This window comes from Equus quagga, chromosome 12, assembly GCF_021613505.1.
Source record: "Equus quagga isolate Etosha38 chromosome 12, UCLA_HA_Equagga_1.0, whole genome shotgun sequence".
Taxonomy (NCBI): Eukaryota; Metazoa; Chordata; class Mammalia; order Perissodactyla; family Equidae; genus Equus; species Equus quagga.
The window spans coordinates 1,438,487-1,457,707 of NC_060278.1; the positions used below are offsets into that span (position 1 = coordinate 1,438,487).

At 49.3% G+C, this 19,221-nt stretch overlaps 1 protein-coding gene across 1 annotated transcript in view; it reads right to left on the minus strand.

Moving 5' to 3' along the window:
* Positions 1–5,640: 5,640 nt before the first annotated feature.
* CCNY (cyclin Y) overlaps positions 5,641–19,221 on the minus strand; it is a 205,450-nt gene continuing 191,869 nt past the window's right edge. Inside the window, exons 9-10 of the mRNA XM_046678233.1 lie at positions 11,793–11,955; positions 5,641–7,900 (exon numbers count right to left, since the gene is read on the minus strand). Of these exons, the coding sequence (XP_046534189.1) occupies positions 7,784–7,900; positions 11,793–11,955 (280 nt within the window). The 3' untranslated portion in view covers positions 5,641–7,783. The remainder of the gene's footprint in view (positions 7,901–11,792; positions 11,956–19,221) is intronic.

The window sequence follows — 19,221 nt, forward strand, 5'->3', positions numbered from 1 at the left end:
TGGGCGAGGCTTCACCGCGGGCGACAGGGGGCCTCCTGCGGGGCGGGTCGCAGGCGGCAGCTCGCGCAGCGTGGCCTGCCAGCAGGTGTCTGGATGAGAAGGAGCGATGCGAATTCCTGGGTGAAACATGCCAGACAGAAGTGACAGCTCAGAGAAAGGTCCTCTATCTGGACGGTACTCGGTGGCTTCAGTGCACATCGCACAAAGGGGAGAGCGGTCGGAGAGAAGGTGGAGACCGGCCTCCTCTGGGGAACCGGGTGTGTCTCGGCCCCTTGGGCGGCCGCCTCTCCTTTATTGAGGACCTGCACACGTGTTAGAGCCTGGGGCGGCCATACAAAGCGGCACACGCGGGACGGCTCACAACAACAGAAATGGACCCCTCACAGCTCTGGAGGCCAGAAGTCTGAAATCAAGGCACCAGGAGGGCCCTGCCCCCTCTGAAGGCTGGAGCAGCACTCCTTCCTTGCCTCTTCCACTTTTGGGGCCCCCAGGCCATCCTGGGCAGTCCTTGGCTTGTAGCTGCCTCACACAGCATCGTCCCTGTGTCTCCCAATCTCCCTCTCCCTATAAGGACACCAGTTATTGGATCTAGGGCCCACTCTAATCCAGTATGACCTCATCTTGTTACAGCTGCAAAGACTTCATTTCCAAATCAGGTTTTGGACTGGCATGAATTTTGGGGGGGCACTATCCAACCCACTATACCACATTTGACAGGTTTTTTCCGTAGAGTGGCAGTTAAAGGCCATACAGCATGGTGGTTAAAAACAGGTTCCGGAGCTAGGCCTCCTGGCTCTACGCCTTTCGGACTGTGGGCCCAGGGCACGGTTTTTAACCTCTCCAAGCCTCGGCATCCCCATCTGGGAGAATAGCAGCTACCTCACGAAACTGTGATGAGGATTCATGAATTCACATATGCTAAGTGCTTCAGCTGCGCTGGGCACGCTGTAAGCACTTCATAAATGCTTTTGCTCTGGGATATAATTTGTTGCAATTTTGGATGGCATCTTTTCCCCATATTCTCTAATCAGTTATTGCTAGTGACTTGGAAAACTATCAATTTTTGTATAGTGACCTTGTAAAAGCTGCCATCTTACTGAAGTCTTATCATTTTCCAGTTGTTTCTCCTTGATTTCCTTGGTGGCGATCACATTAGCGTCAAGGTACTCAAACACTATGATACATAACATTAAATGAATGACTGTGGAAGCCCACGGATACCTGCAGGGAGAAATGATGTTCAAAAAGCATCTTTTATACCTATTACCAGAGGCAGGGGCAGATACTCTGCTTCGTGCCCACGACACGATGAAAATGTGTACATTCCCTTTATTACCATGTGTGTACTGTTGATCCAGACCAAACCCAGGCAGCTCCTCGAGAGCAGGCTTTCAGTTCTAGTACATTCCCATGGTGCACAGTGCCGTGTGGAAGCAGGTGCTTGCTATCTTGACTCACTTCACGAACAGATAATCCGCAATCAACGTGGCTGACACACGGATGACCCTTTCCAGCCAGAGAATGGCGAGGATCCTAGCTCATGAATTTGCTCCTCGTTCTTCTCCCATGTCTAACTGATGAGGTCACACGGCCCTTCCCTCTCTCTGGCTTGTAGGCACAAAGGCAGGAACCATGCTTCCTGCGTCATATTTATTTCCGGAGCACAGAGCCACATTTGGCACAGTGGAGTTCCGTCAATGGTCCTCTCGGATCAAACTTTTCAACAGCTTCCCATTGGTCTTACAGTCTGGGCGCCTCACCGGCAAGGCCTGCAAGGTGTGATATGAGCTGGCTCTTCTCCAACCCACTCCATCCATCTTCCCTTCCCTCTACCTCTTCCTCTGACTGAGCAGCTCTCCTCATAGCTCTTCCACGGAGACCCCTAATCAAAAGTCACCTCAACCAAGTGGCTCTCTCGCAGCTACTAGCAGACCACCCGGTTGCCTTCAGCACACAGATCACAACCCAAAGTATGCGATTTATATGCCTGTTTACTGACCGTCTGCCCCATTCTAATGCCCCCAGGAAGGCAAGGACCTCATCTGTCTCCTCTCCCCTGTCAGTCCCCACCGCTTAGACACAGTGTCTAGCACAGTCCATGCTCAACGAATTTGTATTGAATAAAATAATTATGCAAGCTAAAGTCTTCATTAAAGTCTACTCATTACAAAACAAGTACACGTTTTCCAGATAATTTTCTAGAATAGAGATTTGTTTCCAGTTTTGCTCACACGTAGGAAGCCACTACTCTGTGCAACATGCTGAGAGAACTATCAGAGGGAGCTAAGAACACTTGGGACTCTGGAATGCTTCACTACAGATTTTCCCAAATTCTCTATTTGTTTTTTTAAAGATTACAGACGTGAATAAATCTGTTGTTATAAGTCCCGAGACTGCTCCTGGAAATTACAGAATAACAAGTTGTCCATATAATAACTGACTACTATGCAGAGTGGAGAGGCTGTTAGGGTAATCTAGAGAGTGACGCATTTCTCTGTTTTAAAGATTAAACAACTGGGAACCCAGCTAAGCTGGAAGCGTTGTAGACCAACACCCAAGGTGTCCTGACCCCGCATGGTCAGTGCTACCATATGCTGGCCCTAAATGCTGCTCTTCTCTTTGGAGTGGATCCCAACTCATCCGGTCCCCACAAAATGCAAGTCCTCTGAAGCAGACCCTGAGAGCAGGGCACACTCGGGCAGCCAGCAAGCAGCCGTGTTCTCCATCCTCCTGGGTCCATGGGAGGAGCCTCACGGAAAGAGAAGCAAAGCCCTGCCTTCCAAGCCTGGGCTCCCAGGGCTTCTGGCCACAGGCCTAAGGAGGAAAAGCACCCAGGGGTTAACAGGGGTACGGCAGCCTTTCCAAGACAGATCCACGCTGGGGTGGATCCCTCTACCCAGCGTCACTGTTTGAGATTACAGTACCCATCCGTGTGGATGAGAACTCACAAACCAGGTCCACGAACACCCAAGTGGAAGGCAAGCTGAACGGCGAGGTGCATTAGGAAAGACCAGGGAAGGATGGGCAGTAGCTGAAATCTGGATACCTAGGCCTGTCACATAAGAACAGCTGTCCCTGCCATGGCCACCCTTCTTTAGCAGGGGACCCTGGAAGAGACAACCGATTTCCCCCAGGGAAACTCAGTTAGGCTGCTACTTGTCTGTCTAGGTCCAGCCCTCCGGCACCCATGCAGGCGAGTGTCCAAGAAGAGTGTGTTCAGGAGGAGTACGACAGGTGGCCACAACAGCCAGCATGAGTATCTCTGCCAGCCAAGTTCACTGAGTGATCCAGAGAGGTGAAGTAATTTGTTCAAGGTCACACAGCAAGTGACTTTTGGACTGAGAATGAAGCTCAAGGTTTCATTACCCTTACAGACTAATACCAACATGAACATAATGTTATACCTAAGTTCTAGTTACATTTAACATCTTTGTCCAAAATGGCATTTATTTTAGAATGCCATTCTTTTATCCTGCATTTGAAATAACTTATTTAGATAAACAAAAGTTCTTAAAAAGGAATAAAGCCCTCTACCCAAACCAAGGCACTAGGACACAGGATAGCTGCTTGAGACCTGTCAAATCTGAACAGCACTCAGGCAGACACCTCGTCTGAGCTCATTTCCTACCCTAACAGGTTCTTCCAGAACGCAGTCCACAAAGACCCACACGGGACAGATGCTACGTTGCCAGGACAAATCTTACAGCTCAGACTTGCAGCAATGCAGACGGAGAGCGGCCTCGGCCACTCCTTCACTTGAGAGATGAGTAAAGGCAGATCATTTCTGTGCGGTCACTGAACTCAGGAAGGTTTGCAGTGGGAAGTGACACAGCAGACCTTTGGCAGAGTCACGTATACAAACCCAGTAAGAAAATCTAACAGGGAAAACTGCAGAGGGAGTTGGCTGACCTGGCCGGTCTGAGCTCGGTTACTGATCTGTGGCTGCCAGGGCTCCTGTACGCCCGGCCTCCGCCGCAGCCTGCCAGCACCCACGGGGCCTGTGTTTTGGTGCAATCGCTCTAAGGGAGGCTCTGTGTTCAGAGCAGCAAACGGTGGTCTTAATGAAGCTGCTCACAGGGCTTGCCCGCCAGCCACATAGCTTAAAATACACAGCCCGACTCAGGTCTTAACATCCTTTTCCTCTCTCAGCTCGAGGGCACGTTTCCATCCCCTTCTCTTTTCCAACAAGGGCAGGGGCTCCCTGGGGTTGGCTTTTCAGAAGATGACCCACGTCTCCGCGATCCACCCAACCTAAGTCTCGAGATGCTGCCTCCAATGAAGTGGAGGGGGATAAAGCGATTAAAGATTAAACAGGGCATCGATGTAAGAGTAACGTGTTCTAACAGTCCCTGTGGTGCACCCGCCTCAGCTGCTGCGGCTTCCCCAGAGGCCTGGGACTTCTGAGAACCACTCAAACTTGCAGGACTTATAACACTCTTTCCACACCACACACCGCACCACACACCGCACCACACCACACACCACACACCGCACCACACACCGCACCACACACCGCACCACACACCGCACCACACACCGCACCGCAAAATCTGCTGAATTTTCTCAATATTCAAAAAAACACAGCAGGCAGGCAGCCACTATTTGTTCTCTGTATTTATTTAACACTTATTAAGTACCTACAATGAACCAGGAATTATATTTTGTTTAAAAAATTCAAAGCTGTAAAATATGGCCCCAAGTGAGAGGTTACCAAAAGCAGCCAGAAAGGATCGAAATCGCTCACTCCCAAAATTCTGCAGCTGAGGATCCAAATCCCCCGAACCAAGGGAAACTCCAGGAGGGAGCATCTCTGCCAAGACCAAGAGAAGGAAGTGGGGAGCCAGCCCCGGGAGGGGCCTGACGCCAGCGAGACCCGGTGCATCTCGCACCTCAGCAGGATCTCCCTCCTCGGCCTCCAGGTTGGTTTTAAATCCCTGACTTCTTTCTCTTTTCCCAGTTAAAAAAAAGTAAAACAAACCGCCCAAAATTCATTGGGATATGTGCTTATTCTTCCAATGACTTTATTTGTTAAGTCAAATCTAAAATTAAAGTTAAATTGTGTGGTTTTCTTCATCCTTCATTAACAAAGAAAACTGTCCATTCAGAAACTACACTAAGACAATGGATTGCTAAGTAGCAGTCCAGCTTCCATCACAGGGCACTGAGTCACCTGCAGACACGTTACAGTCACGACGATTTATCGATACATATTGTATTGGCTGTTGGGGTTCTTTGGGAAAACTTAGAACAAACCAGAGAACAAAATCTAAGTCTCCATCCTCAAGTAGAAACAGAAAACAAACCTGAAGTATCCACCTGTGTGTCAAGTGACTGAAATGCTCAGTGCGAGAGACACAGCCCACCCACACTTACAGCAGAGCTCCAATGCTCAGTGCAAGAGACACAACCCACCCACACTGACAGCAGAGCTTAAATGCTCAGTGCAAGACACACAGCTCACCACACAGATCAGCACTCACTCACGAGCATGAAAACTTTCCCACTCGGAGGGAGAGGCCAGCGCACAAGGCGAGCACAATATTCAACAGTCGAGACAAGACGGAGCCAGGTTTTACGGAATCCACTTTAAATTTGAGGTTATTGGACTGTATGTACATACATACAATAAATAGACTATACAATTTTTTAAAGTAGTTTAATAAACTCCACAAAATAATAGCAGATGCATTGAAACATTTACAGAATTCAATTTTCAAATCTTTCTCATTCAAATAAAAGGGATAAAAATAAGATTTCTGCTTTAAAGGCAGAACCTCTTTCCTGAAATGGATCAGTAAAATAAGATACTTTACATGAGAGGAACTAATTTAAGCTTGAGAGGTATTCATAGCTAAGAAAATATGTCCCTTTGTGAGCTATATAGATTAGGGAATATAAAATGATATTTTCTACATTTTTAGATCTCTATTTAAAGTTCTAAATCCAACTCTTACTTGAAGAGAAAAACTGATTTTGGTACCCATACAGAGTATATCAACACAATTACAATGGAAAGATAATTAACTTTTCATGTTCTGTTGGTTTGCTTTTGAAAGTTTAGGCCAGAAAGAACTTGACAACATTTCTGGCCCAAACAGCTATGTTCACATGTGAAGCCTCACTGGCATTTCAGCCCGGGGGTCCTGGGTTTCACCGCTTGAGTCCCTGCCGCAGGTGTCACCGCGCAGCCACGCTGGGGGTCAGGAGAGGACCTCAGGACACTCAGGCCTAGGAATACGATTCCCGAGTTTTCCAGGCTCACACCGGAGGAGGGTGAGACACACACTATCTGTTGCCATTCGCCTCAGAGAGTCTTGAAAGAGGAAAAAACTTAGAAACCTCTGTCATTGTGACCCAAGAAAACACGCAAAAACCCAAAACATTATATGCTTCCTTGACTCAGATCCTATCATTAACCTTACTTCTATGTTACTCGATATGAAAGATTTTCATTAGCCTGTAAGGAAATTGGGGATAGTCAGAAAACAAAAAAGTGTGGCCACAATTAATGAAGCATACACCTTCAGTTTGAATTTATGTTACTTCTCTAAGCACCCACAGTGAAAACGAAGTTGAGTTTTTTATTCAATCATTCTGTGAAAAATACCTCAGTAAATAGTAACATTTTGCCCATCAATGATCTTCCCACTGGAATCCCTCCCCCATTTTTTATATTTTAAATTTTTAAAAAATTTTATACAAATAGACTAACTTTGATTTAAAGTAAACATATAAAATTGAGAAGAATATTGCTTGCAACAATGGACGTGGAAGTGGAGGAGGGAACGGAGCAGGGAGTACAAAGAAACGGCTCCTCCTCGACATCTGAGGGCAGACCCCAGCGCTCTAGAGAGACCAGCCAGAGGACACCCTTCGCGGCTCACTGCTCCTTCAGCCACCAAGTCTGACTGCCTTGTAACTGTGACTTCAGGTCAGAGCAAAAAAAACAACTGCAAGAAGATCGGAAGGCACAAGCACCCACGTGATCTAGAATTTTCTTGGGGTGAGGAATAGGAGGGAAATGGACACTTTTGGTTCAGCACTACAGTCAAGTCAATTTTGCCATTGCTGAGGAAAAACCATATAAAATAAGGGTGTACAGAAACGTAAGAAGCGCATCCCACTGTGAGGAAGAAAGCTCAGAAGACAGCTCACGGGAGGAGTGCGGAGAGAACGACCAGCACTGTTTATTTGGATGTCTGCGCCATGGTGGGTACAAACTATATTCTCTGCTCTGTGGGACCAAAACCAAAACAGAATAAAAACAAACAAAAATCCCCCAAATCCCAAAAAAGCAGCAAGAAGGAATGCAAGAAGTCTGAGAGAACACACTGATCCCAGCGGAGGGGACAAGGGTGGCACTCCCGTCTCTAACGCACATCCAACTGTGTTACTACGGCTGTGTCTCCGTGGCATCCTCCACCGACCAGGCGAGGGACCCAGGAAATGGCCAGGCCACGTCACCACTTTCCTGCCTCCACATGGCTTCACTCTCCCCTCGCTTCCTCCTCCGGGATTAGAGTCTTCTTCCTCCAGGAAGGAAGTGCTGCTCACAACGAGGGGAAGGTGGGGCACAGGGCTCCAGAACGCTGACGTGCTCCCTGGAAGCCTTGCTCCGGGTGGGCCACAGCGCGGAGGCGGGCACCAAGGCGGCCAGACAGGAGCTATGAACTTAAAAAGAAAAGGAAAGGGAAAACAAAAACAAAACCACCCCAAGTCTGTCTTTTCTCAAACTAAAGGAGAAACTGAGGGGTGGTGCAGCCTCCTGGGGGGACGCCCACGGTTAGGAGATGATGGCGGGGGACCACCTCGGCAGAGTCAGATTGTCAGCACTTGCTGACCGCTTCCTCGTGGGTCTTCTCAGGTCCTTGTACTTGTCCTCGCAGAGGCGAGAGATGGCCTGCAGGGCAGAAGAGAGACAACTCAGGTCAGGCGGACTCAGCAGCGAGCGCCACTGCCCTCGCAGCACCCCATCCAGCCACTCATCAGACACTGTCCCCGCTGCGTGCAGCATGGTTCTGGCCACTGAGGGCACCCGTGCACCAAACCGACACGAGTCCCTGCGCTGTGGAGTGCACCTCCCAGGCCCAGATCTGTGCCGGCCGCAGGGGGTGCAAAGGAGACGTGCACGCAGGCCCTGTCTCCAAAGCGCTTACAGTCTAATTGAGAGTATCTCAGAACGCAAAGCAATTACAGGACAGTGCAGCCTGGAGGCGAGCCAGGCCTGGGTCCAGTGCACTGCAGCCTGTGGGCCGCGGGGAGGAGAGCTCTGAGCTTGGAGCGAGCGTTAACCAGAGCCTGAGTCGGAGCAGATGATGACCGAGTGTCTGAGTCGGCTGGAGAGGACAGCTGAAGACAGGCCCAGGAGGGGACCAGACAAACAAGGGGTGTCGAGACAGTGAGCCTCCAGGGGCAGTGCCACGGCCATGAGCAAGGCCAGGCCTTCCCTGGGGGCCAGAGCCCAGTCATGGCTCTTCCAGGGCTGCCATCAGGTGAGGGCTGAGAGCACGTGACGACACAGGCTGGGCCAGCTCACATCACTGCCAGTGCTGATGGCTTGTACCAGTCGCGTTCTCCTTGCCATCTGACAACATGACCAGGGGTGGGGAGTGACTTCGCTCATCAAGAAGCAAAGGGGAGGTCTTTTGACTTCTGTACAATTTCAGCTAGAGGCCAGAGACTACGCCAGGGCTGGGGAAACAGACACAGCACCCAAGTGCCAAGGGGTTCCAGTGAGGGACAAAGGCACCGCTCACCGCCTGCGCCACGTGCCCTGGTCGGATCACCGTCGGCTCTTGCTGGTCTCCCTGTGTGCCCCTCGGCCTCATACACTTCTTTCCCCATCACATGTCCTGCTCTGTGGGCCCTGCACCAGCCCCGTCACCGCAGGCTTCACAGCAGCTCTGCCTCAGCCCGGAGGCCCGCAAGGCCCAGTCCGTGCCTGCTCATCTCCATGCTGGCGTTGCCTGCGCAACGGGGCTCCTGGCCCAGCACTCCCACCTGCTCCACTTCTCCTTCCTACTCGCCTTCTAATGGAGTAGCCAGTGTGTTCACTATGTTTATTGTTGGCTGGCTGTCTCCTCCCGGCAGAATGTAAATGCCACAAGAGCAGGGCCTACCGGCTGGGTTGAGGACAGAGCCTGGGCTGCCTGTAGCCAGCACCTGCTCTCAGAATGCCCTGGGGAAACGTGTGTGAAGAGGTGTCGAATGGACATGTCAGTTCCAACCCAGACCCGCACATCACAGGGGCACGGACATAACAAGGGATGTTCAAGGGACCCGGAACAGAGAGGCCTGAGCAACTGAGGATGACATCAGAACGAGGCTTCAAAGGCCTTGCTTGCCGGAGGAAGAGGAAATTCTCAGGAAGATGGGCATTCTCCACAGCGGCAGAACACCACAGTCCGTGCTGCGTGGTCCAGGCTTACTCTTAAGGCCACACAAAACTGCCAACAATTCTAAGAGTTAATGTTCCAAAACCCACAACCGCATTTTAGCAAAAGGAATCCAGTGGCAGCATGGAGGATGCCCTAGAGGAGAGGCCGGAGTCAAGGATGGCCTTCTCCGAGTGAGAGATGCATTAGGGCAGCAAACGGAGAATTCCTCGTTTGGAATATATTTTGTACGCATAACATAGGTGGCGTGTTTAAAGAAGAGAAGATGAGATTCCTTAAGGACATGAGAGCGATCATTTCTCGGAGCACACCGTTTTCCTTTATTTAAACGTCCCAAGATTACCATCTATTCCTTCTCAGCTTACAAAAAGCGTAAGAGTCTGAATGTAATATCATTAACAAATTAGCAATGTGTATCTTATTCCAGAGTTTATTATACAAACCGATGTTAGCTTTAATCGCATCTCCCACATGCATACTGAGACCCTTATTTCAAAGAGAAATGACCAGCTAATAAAGCGGCCCTCTGCACTCGAGTGGTTCTCGCTGCACTCGTCCCACACTCGCCCGCACACCAATGACTCAGAAGATCCCTTGGCGGTGCATCTGAGTGGGCACGGGTCTGCAGGGATAGCAATTTCTGCTATGTCTGTTCCTCCAGGCTCTCCTTGATGGGGTTCAAGCTCGCTAATGAAATGGACTAACAGGGACAAGGAGGTTTGGAAAACAATGAAATCCCCTTCCTTAGAAATTATTTCAAAGAGGCGTATGCTGCTTTTCCAGAGTCTTGCTGGCAGTCCCACGGAGGAGGGGAGGGTCCGACTCCCGGGAGGAAAGAGAGAACTGCGTGTCAGGATGACGGGCGTCCTCCTGCCCAGTGAGCCCCGGCGCCCCGGCACAGTGCAGCCCTGGGGAGGTGAGCTCTGCCTTCTCCGGCTCAGACACCCTGCCGAGCTACCAGCAGGCACTGATGCTCCCAGTCACAGCCAGCCCAAGCCTTCACAAGTTGGCTGACCTGAAACTCCAGATTTTCTCCCCAAGAGAACTATAGGCTTGCTCTGCTGCAGGCTACATGGCTGCCAGGAGCTCCACACACCCTGCTCAGCACTGGGGGTCTGCTGCACCCACCACAGCATGCCAGGGACCACAGCGCAGGCCGAAGCGGGTTCACGCTCACTGTGAGACCTCATTCTACGTCATGTGTGTGCTCGCGAAGGTCTGACAACACCTGCTTGGAGCAAGTCCTGCAGAGGAAGGGTTTCCATCCTAGCTCTTGAATAGAAGTGGGAGATGGACGTGAGCAGTTTCATCTAAGGCCGGTACACAAGTACAGCAAAGTGGCCAAGCTCTGGAAACCTCGCTGGATTTTTATTTTAAACCCAGTGCTATGCATCCAGTCTTTTCCATAGTTTTACTAAGCTTCCTTCTTGAGATTAACTTATTTACTTTAAAAAAATCTTAACATTTTTGCTTTCTTAAGCTTGCAATCCATAATAGCTCTCCTCCCCCCATCTCTAGACTTCATTTTGTTTGAAGCTGTTAACCCTGTTAGATCACACTCTGGCCATCGTGACCCATACTCAACAGCGGGTGACATTTCACTTGGGATGGACAATGGGACAGGCAGCACAGACCTCCTGGGTCTCACAAGCTTTGGACGTGACTGTGCCATCTCCTGCTCTGGCCAGAGGTTTTCTGGGATGAGCCAGGACAGCGCCCGGGATGCAGGTGCTGAGAGTCTCGGCGCACGCTCTCTAGAGGAGGCATCTCCCCCGTGAGCCTTCTTAGCACCCACCACTGTCCGTTCTGTCAAAGGGTCAGATGGGACGAGCCAGGTACCAATATGAGACTGAGCTACATATATGTATGAGACACAAAGGTCACATGGCTTAACAATGAAGGCCCTACACCCAGACTAAGGCTTTGGGTTCACAACCTGGCTGACTGGAAACAAGACCAAGACCGACTGGGGCTGGCCCCAATTCTAATTGGGTTGTGGAGAAAATATTTTGAAAAAGTAAAAAGCAGAATCAGATTTTTTTGGATTCCCAATCATTAGTGTCACATTTATCTTTTTCCTTACAAAAAGTGCCTGCTGGGAAATACTTTTTTGGTGGGCTTAGAATTTTTTTAAAAATAGGGGTTTAAAAGAATCTTTGATTTAAAAAATAGAATCAACCACATTAAGTAACAACTGATATTAAGGTTATTAAAAATTTGAGGTCATACAAATTATAATTAACTAAATTAAGGACCAGCTGTTAATCCAGGGCACCTCGTCCTTCTGTCACAACAACACGTAGTGGGAGAAGTTACCATCGTGGTCACTCACTTCTGTGGGACCCAGACGACGTGTCTGCAGCAGTGCACCCAAGCCCACACGTCAAAGCATCTTACCTCAAGCTTGTGAGCCCTCTCCCTGCTCAGGGGCTCCAAGGGGAAGCTCAGGTTGTTTGCTTCCGCCAGAGAACGGAGGTCAAAATAATACTTGGCATAAACACTGGAAGGAACATTGATGTTGAACTGGAGCAATTCAAGAAACTGTCGCTCTAGCTCATTCCTGCAAAGCAAAGACAAACAGCACGGGCTTAGCTGCCGCCCCGGGCTGCGGGGCCCGCCAAGGCAAGCTGCTGGAGACCAGACTCCAGAAAACTGCATCCTGCAGGGAGAAAAACCAGCTAGTTAATCGCCTAGTTGGATACTAGAGTTGAAGTTTAACCACCAAATCGGTATTAAAAGCCGAGTCCACTTGATCAAATGCCCAGATGGACGTGCCCTGATTAATCGGGATGATCACCAGGAAGTGCTTCAGGGTGATTCATTCCACAGAGACCTAACACACAGACAGCAGGCTCCGGCTGCCAATGGCGGCACCAGCCCTGGCTTACAAACGGGGCGGAGGAAGCAGTCACGAGCTGTCAAATGGAGTTGGGGGAGGGCCCAGCCTCTGTCAGACCTACAGGACTGCCTTTCCCCGTCTCCTGGGGAGAGGAGTCAAGGAGCTGCTGTAGGGCCTTCCTGACACAAGGGGAGAGGGGACGAATCGAACCTCAGCCCTACTCTCGTAAAAAGGGAACTCCCCACCTGTGAGGACTGAAAGCAGCACTCCCACACCTGGGCGTGCGTCCAGCCACCAGGCGGGCCGGTGAAGACAGCCCCGGCTCTGCTCAGCAGGTCCGGGGGGAGCTGAGAACGTGCATCTCTACCAGGCTCACAGTGATACCGGCTGCCGATTCTGCTGAGCCCAGCACACCCTGTGAGAGCCACTCGGCTGCAGAGACTGGTCAGTACCAGAGCGACGCAGGCTTTAAGATCCACCTGGCCAACTCATTTGCATTTTTTTTTTAATTTTATTTTTTCCTTTTTCTCCCCAAAGCCCCCCGGCACATAGTTGTATATTCTTAGTTGTGGGTCCTTCTAGTTGTGGCATGTGGGACGCTGCCTCAGCGTGGCTTGATGAGCAGTGCCATGTCCGCGCCCAGGATTTGAACTGACGAAACACTGGGTCGCCTGCAGCAGAGCGCACGAACTTAACCACTGGGCCACGGGGCCGGCCCTCCATTTGCATTTTGATGAAACAAACGATGAGTAGCCACAATAAATTTTAAAACTTCTACTTTGAGAACTTCCCCGAGTCAGTTATCTTTTAAATTAGGTTTATTTCTTGACAGTTACAAGCTGGGGGAGAAAAGTCCTCAGGACTGGACCTGCGCAGCGAGCACTCACTGGTGCTGGGCCCGCACGCGGTTTCGGCGCCACCTCCCCTGGGAGCACCTGAGCTCCCACTGCACACGACAGGGTCCTCTATTTCTGTCCTTTGTCACACTCGGTTGTTACCGTTGCCTTGACTCCATTCCATCTCCCCTACTTGTCTCCTCACAGCCAGAAGCTGTGACATCTGATTTCACACGCCTGGCCCCTAGCTCAGGACCTGACATACACCTGGTGCCCAATAACTACTGGTACTGAACGGAGCAGCCCAAGCTCAGCCTGGGCGGAGGGATCAGGAAGGCTCCCCGCAGAAGTGAGAGCTGACTGAGGGGCCAAGTGTGGGGCTCAGAGGAGAGGAACAAGGGCTGGGGTGGGTGTTCCCAGCACGCCCCTGCAGCTGGACAGGACACCTGGGCACATCTCCTGCAAGTGGAGCTCAACACTGACAAGCCCTGTCCCAAGTGCCAGGCCTCAGCGCTCCTGACCCTGACCTCTGTCCACTCCACCTAGCGCAGAGGCTCTGGCTTGGCCCCTGTATGCAGGCCCCCAACCAACGCAGCACCCTTCTCTCCCCAGGCTGTCCCCGAGTCCCAGTCGGCCCCAGTGAGTCACCTGACTAAGCCGTCGAGACCCAAGAGGCCTCTGCCTGTCTGTGCCTCTGTCACAACAGGGGCCAGGAGCCCTGAGGAGGCAGGGCAGGGGGGCTGGGAAGTGAGCTAGGGTGGGTGGCTTTGGAGAGACAGCGGCTCCTGGGCAAGTGAGGACTCAGGAACCCTAGCAAGCTGCTCCCGAAGGCCTGAGTGCTTCCACTGGAAAGACCGCGAAGTGACATGAGGTCTTTCAACTGGAGAAACAGCATAACTTCATGCTTTTTCTATACAGCCCAGTGAAAAGAGGTATCAAGCCCCAAAAGAATATACAGTGCTAAATTTTATACTTTGAAGTAATTTAAATTACTCTGAGTTATTTGGGACGATTTTATTTTAAATAACTTTCAGTGCAGCTCATTTAAATGAGATTTAATACGAGATCATCCTGTGAAATACTGAAACCCAGACACGATTTTAATAAAACAAGTGTCAAAATGCTGCTAAGGCCAGAAGTGTCCAGGCCAACAGCCGGAAGAGCTCTCCTGGGAGAGGTGCGAGCTGCCTGGGGACAGACTGCCGCCTGCTGGCCAAAAGGAGTCACTGCGGACCTTACTCTCCCAACGCGAAGATCTTGCCTTTTCACTATCCTAAGAGAACTGGGCTGATAATCCTGCCCCAATGGCATGTCAACACCAATACCTCCTGTGGAGGTTATCCACTACAATTAAAGTCGAGAGGAGTCTGTTTTTGAACAAGGTGGCATTTTCCCAGGATTCCTTGGAAAAAAGAATAGCCTGCACCAGGCTTTTCTTAAATGTTTCTGAATGTTTTCCTGAATGTTTCTGTTTAACCTCTGGGGAAAACAGAACTGCAGAGCTGCTGTGTTTTCAAACAAGGGCAAGATTTAGAAAATAAAAGTAACTCCTAAAATTTGAATTTCTAACCTGTAGCAGTACATCTTAAAGGGACATGCAACAGCTTGTCATGTGACAAATCGTCAGGAATCTAACAGTGATGCAGAGAGTACGGGCTTGCTGGAGTTACTGCCCTCAACTGCGTAATTAGGAGGAAATAGTTCTGGTGTAAAACTTTATAAGAAATAAATTTAACTCAAGAAACAAAGAAATATTTTTTACATTAGATCAACATGGTGAAGAAACCCAACCGAACTGGTGCAATTTAGCAAATTGCAAATGGGCCTCTAAAATGGGGTAAAGAGAGTTGTTTCCATCATCTAATAACCTGCTTGCTTTTCCACAAAAAATGGGCTCACCTCAAACTGCAGCCCCAGCACAGCAATCCCACTTCCGGGCACAGACCCAGGAGACTGAAAGCGGGGGCTGAACAGCGATTTGTACACCCGTGTTCTCAGCAGCATTACTCACAACAGCTAAAGGTGGACACAACCCAAGTGTCCAAGGGCCTATCAATGGATAAATATACACTTAAAAATGGTTAAAGTGGTAAATTTTATGCTCTATAATATTTTACCCCAACTTAAAAAAAAAAAGAAAAAAGAAAAAACCAAGTGCCAGGTACCTGTGGAGGGACTGAGGGCCCCGCCCGGCGCCACCTGCCCGGCAGCACTCAGACATGCTCTGTGCTCCTCCTTACCTGGGAGTCCTTTGTCTACAGAAGAAAATGGCTCCTACAGGATCATTGCAACACAAAAGAAACCAACCCCAAGGTGTAATTTTTTTAACTGCGTTTTTGTCTACCACAGTCCCCTTTCGCACCTATAGCAATTATCATTAGGGCTCCAAGCTGACCCAGGGTGGCATGACCACCTACCGTTGGTAAGAGGGCAGACTGGCCCGTGGCCCCGTGTTCCCACACTAGGGCAGCCTGCACCTGAGGCCGGTGTGACTGGCATCAGTGGACAGTGACTGCCTGCACGGCCGCTGCGCCATCTACCTGTGAGTTTCAGGGACGCTCGTCTTACAGTGTTCTTTAACCTGTGCCCACAGCCGCGTGCACATGGTGAGCTGCTTCCAGGCCCACTGTCTAAAGGGACGTGAGGGACACCAAGGCGACTTCCTCACTGTTGGATGATTCTTGAGCTGGATGTGAAGCCAGGCTTCACGTCGCGAAGCTACTACGCAGGCAAGGCCAGGAAAAAGGGGAGCAGAGGGTGTCAGAAGGATGCCTGGAAAAACCAAGCTCTCCACTGACACTTGGGAAGCCTCTGCCTGCCAAGGAGCTCTGAGGGAAAGCTCCAGTTCTCTCTGCCAGGAAATGAAGACGAGCTGACGAGATGAGGTGAGCACACTGCCGAGAGCCAGGGCTCCTGGCTTCCGGTGATGCACCCCCACTGCTTGCTCTCCACAGAGGGGGGCACCTAGGAGCCCTTTTCTTTTCCTTAGCCATTCAGCGGAGTGATATCCCATTCCAGTGACTCTTGGGGACTCACAGGGTTTTACTGGAAAAGACTGAACTAAGCACCTGTTTTTAAAAATTCCCACAGTAAATCTATGATTCTGTGCTGACGCTACAAAATAACTTCGAGCCTCTCCCTATGCCCCCAGGCTCCACAAGGGCCAGCGACAGAGACACCATGGGCAGCCCTGGCCCTGCTTGGGCTCTGTTCCTTCTCCCCAGAAAGGTTACCAGTGCCTCAGTGGGCTAGGGCTGCTGTAACGAAACACCACATGGTGGTCCTTCTGTCTGCTGTCTATGTTCCTAATGACCTTTTCCTATAGGACGCCACTCACACTGGAGTGAGGCCATTCTGATGACCTCATTTTAACTTAGAGACCTCTTTAAGATGGCATCTCCAAATAGAGGCACATTCTGAGGTACTGCGGGTCAGGACTCCACACACGGGTTCCCAGGGAACACGATCCCGCCCACAACACTGGTGTCTAGTTCAGGGCTCGGAGGGGCACGGGTCTTCATGCTGGGAGACGTGTTCCCCGGGGACACAAAGATGTTCTCCCAGCGTGCCTGGGAACACAGGAGCATGAGGAAACAGCCGTCCAGATCTGCAACGTGCTTCCTCTCTCCTGCCGGAGAAGGTGCCAAGTGCGCAGCTCCCCGTTCTCCTGCCCTGGAGGGCAGGCCAGCCACTCCGCTTCCCCAGGTTCACCTCCCCAGGGGGACACCTCTGAGAAGCTGGGCAAGGGACTATCCGGACAGCTGGTGTTGAGAGAGCAAAGGACTCTAGTGACAGCTTAGACGGTCTCCGATGTTTGTTTTAACAAACTGAAGGAGGAGCTGCAGGCTCATTTAAATAATTTTTACTGATAGAGGACTGTGGTTTTACCACATAATTCTAGAACTGTTTAAAGACAAGTAACACTGTTACAACAAAACTTGCAATTTCATCTACTCACATGAATACATTCTCTAAGCTCTCATGTTAAAGAAAACAAAAATGCGACTAAAACTGATGCTGAACTTTGTTTACTGTATCGTAAGTATCAATCATGCACAAAAATATAAACTAAAGGAGGAAAAAAACAAAGCTACTGATTTCATTAAGATTGTTTCTCCTAAGATTTTACTTCTTATATTTAATTTTATCAAAGTTTATAATGTACAATTGTTTTGATCAATTGTGTACTAGCAGTAACTCAGCCGAAGATGTCTTTTAATACGTCAGAATCTTATAGTCCAAAAAGTCGCATTCTAATTTTAACTTATATGTATATTTTTGTTACACAGAGTTTTGAGGAATAAATTTTTGTGAGAGGAAACTAGAAAGAATATAATGAGTTCAAGGAGAAAAAAGAACATGAAACTTTCAACTGTAAGAAAATAGATGATATGGGTGTATCATATCACTATGGAATTCACTCTCCAATGGATACTTTTAACTTAAAAATACCACAATCTAACATACACTGTAAATGACATCCTTTGCAATTATGGAAACTTATGATGAAAATTTTTTAGATGTCAACTTAAAAATGAAGTGAGGATACAAAATTTTCCAAAATTCCTCCAAGAGTGGACAGCCCAAGTACATGAAGACCTCTGCTGTTGTGGTCACCTGGCTTATGCCTCCAAAGAGATATGGAGATGGGAGTGTGCTAGTATCAGGACCTGTCAACATGGGGCATGAGAGTGCCCTTTGGGCTCACACGCCTGCCAGAGAGCCCCCTCTGCCGCCTCCTGTCCTTGGGCGGCTCTGACAGCATGTTAATACACATCAAAACGGATTAACCACCACAGTAAACGGATCACAGTGGCTCTCTAAACAAACAGGAGAATGAATACTTTGAACAGGAAGGACATCAGAGTGGCTGGCTTTCCCTTGGCCTGACTCAGGCCTCCAGCTCCCTGGGCTCTACAGGAGCTCGCAGCCGGAGGTGCGCAGACCGTTGCTGGCCAGGTCCCCTGAGCTGAGTTCCACTGATGACCTGTTCTCAAGCCAGCAGATGGGGACAGACTAGGGCATTACTCTGGAGTTTCTTCAGAAAAACTGTTCATAATCTGACCTTTTAAAAACAAAAGCACTTCGTGCACGTGTTCCTCTGCCCAGACACAGGCTTTTGGAGGATTCGTCAAACACTGGATGAACTGCCAAGGCTCAGCCACTGGTTGGCACAATGATGGGGGCCTGGTCAGCAATGGCTTCCAAGAAAGGCACAAAAATCAGGCTAAGAAAATGGTCAATTTTCTGTGCAGGGATTACGGGGTAGAATTTGCACGTGTGTACTATGATTATACTGATGACAGAGCTGGTTCTTTTGAAATATTAATGCAAAAACATGTAGCTTCATTCAATAAAACGGTTTACTCTTTTGCATTTGACAAAAAATCTAACTTCATTATAATGATAACTCCTTAAGGTATAGACTGTCCACTGAAAGAACATAATCAAAGAAATTCTTAATATTAAGTTTAATTTCAGGTGAATGAACTTCGGCCACATTATCTAATTTCTGCGTGGAAAAGGACCTGACTAACAAAAAATGGTTGTCATTTTTTATTATTAGATAAATGAAACAATCTTAGCTTCAATTGCTGAAGAGAAGAAACATAAATTGTGGCTTTTTGACTAGCCAAGTAACCTGGCATCTTCACTTCTCAGTGCCCCATTTTCATCTGTACAACGGGAAGAGTAACAGTACTACCTCACTGGTAACTGTGAGAAACGAATTGACACACAAAAATTATTCCCTGTGGGCTAAGAACTGCTCCATAAAGGACAGCTGCCATTGTTATCATCATCATGACTATTATTATCTTATAATATTTATAAATATATATTTATATATTCTTGGCAATTTGTTTTTCCTAACTTGGTAATTTAAACCTTCAATGAACAGAACCTAAGTATCTGGAATTCTAAATTACCTGTTATTTTCACCCTCTCACTTTTTTAGTGAAGGAGAGAAAGACGAATTTAAAGTCTAAGTCGAGACGCAGGCAGGAGGGCTGCAGGTTTGCAGCAGGAGCGGCTCTGGAAGACAGGCCTCCGGGGGCACCAAGGAGCGGGGCCCCGGGCAGCCGCGCAGCGAGGCCTCGGCAGGCAGGCGGGGAGCCAGGCCCCGTGGCGCGGTGCGCATGGCACTGTGAGA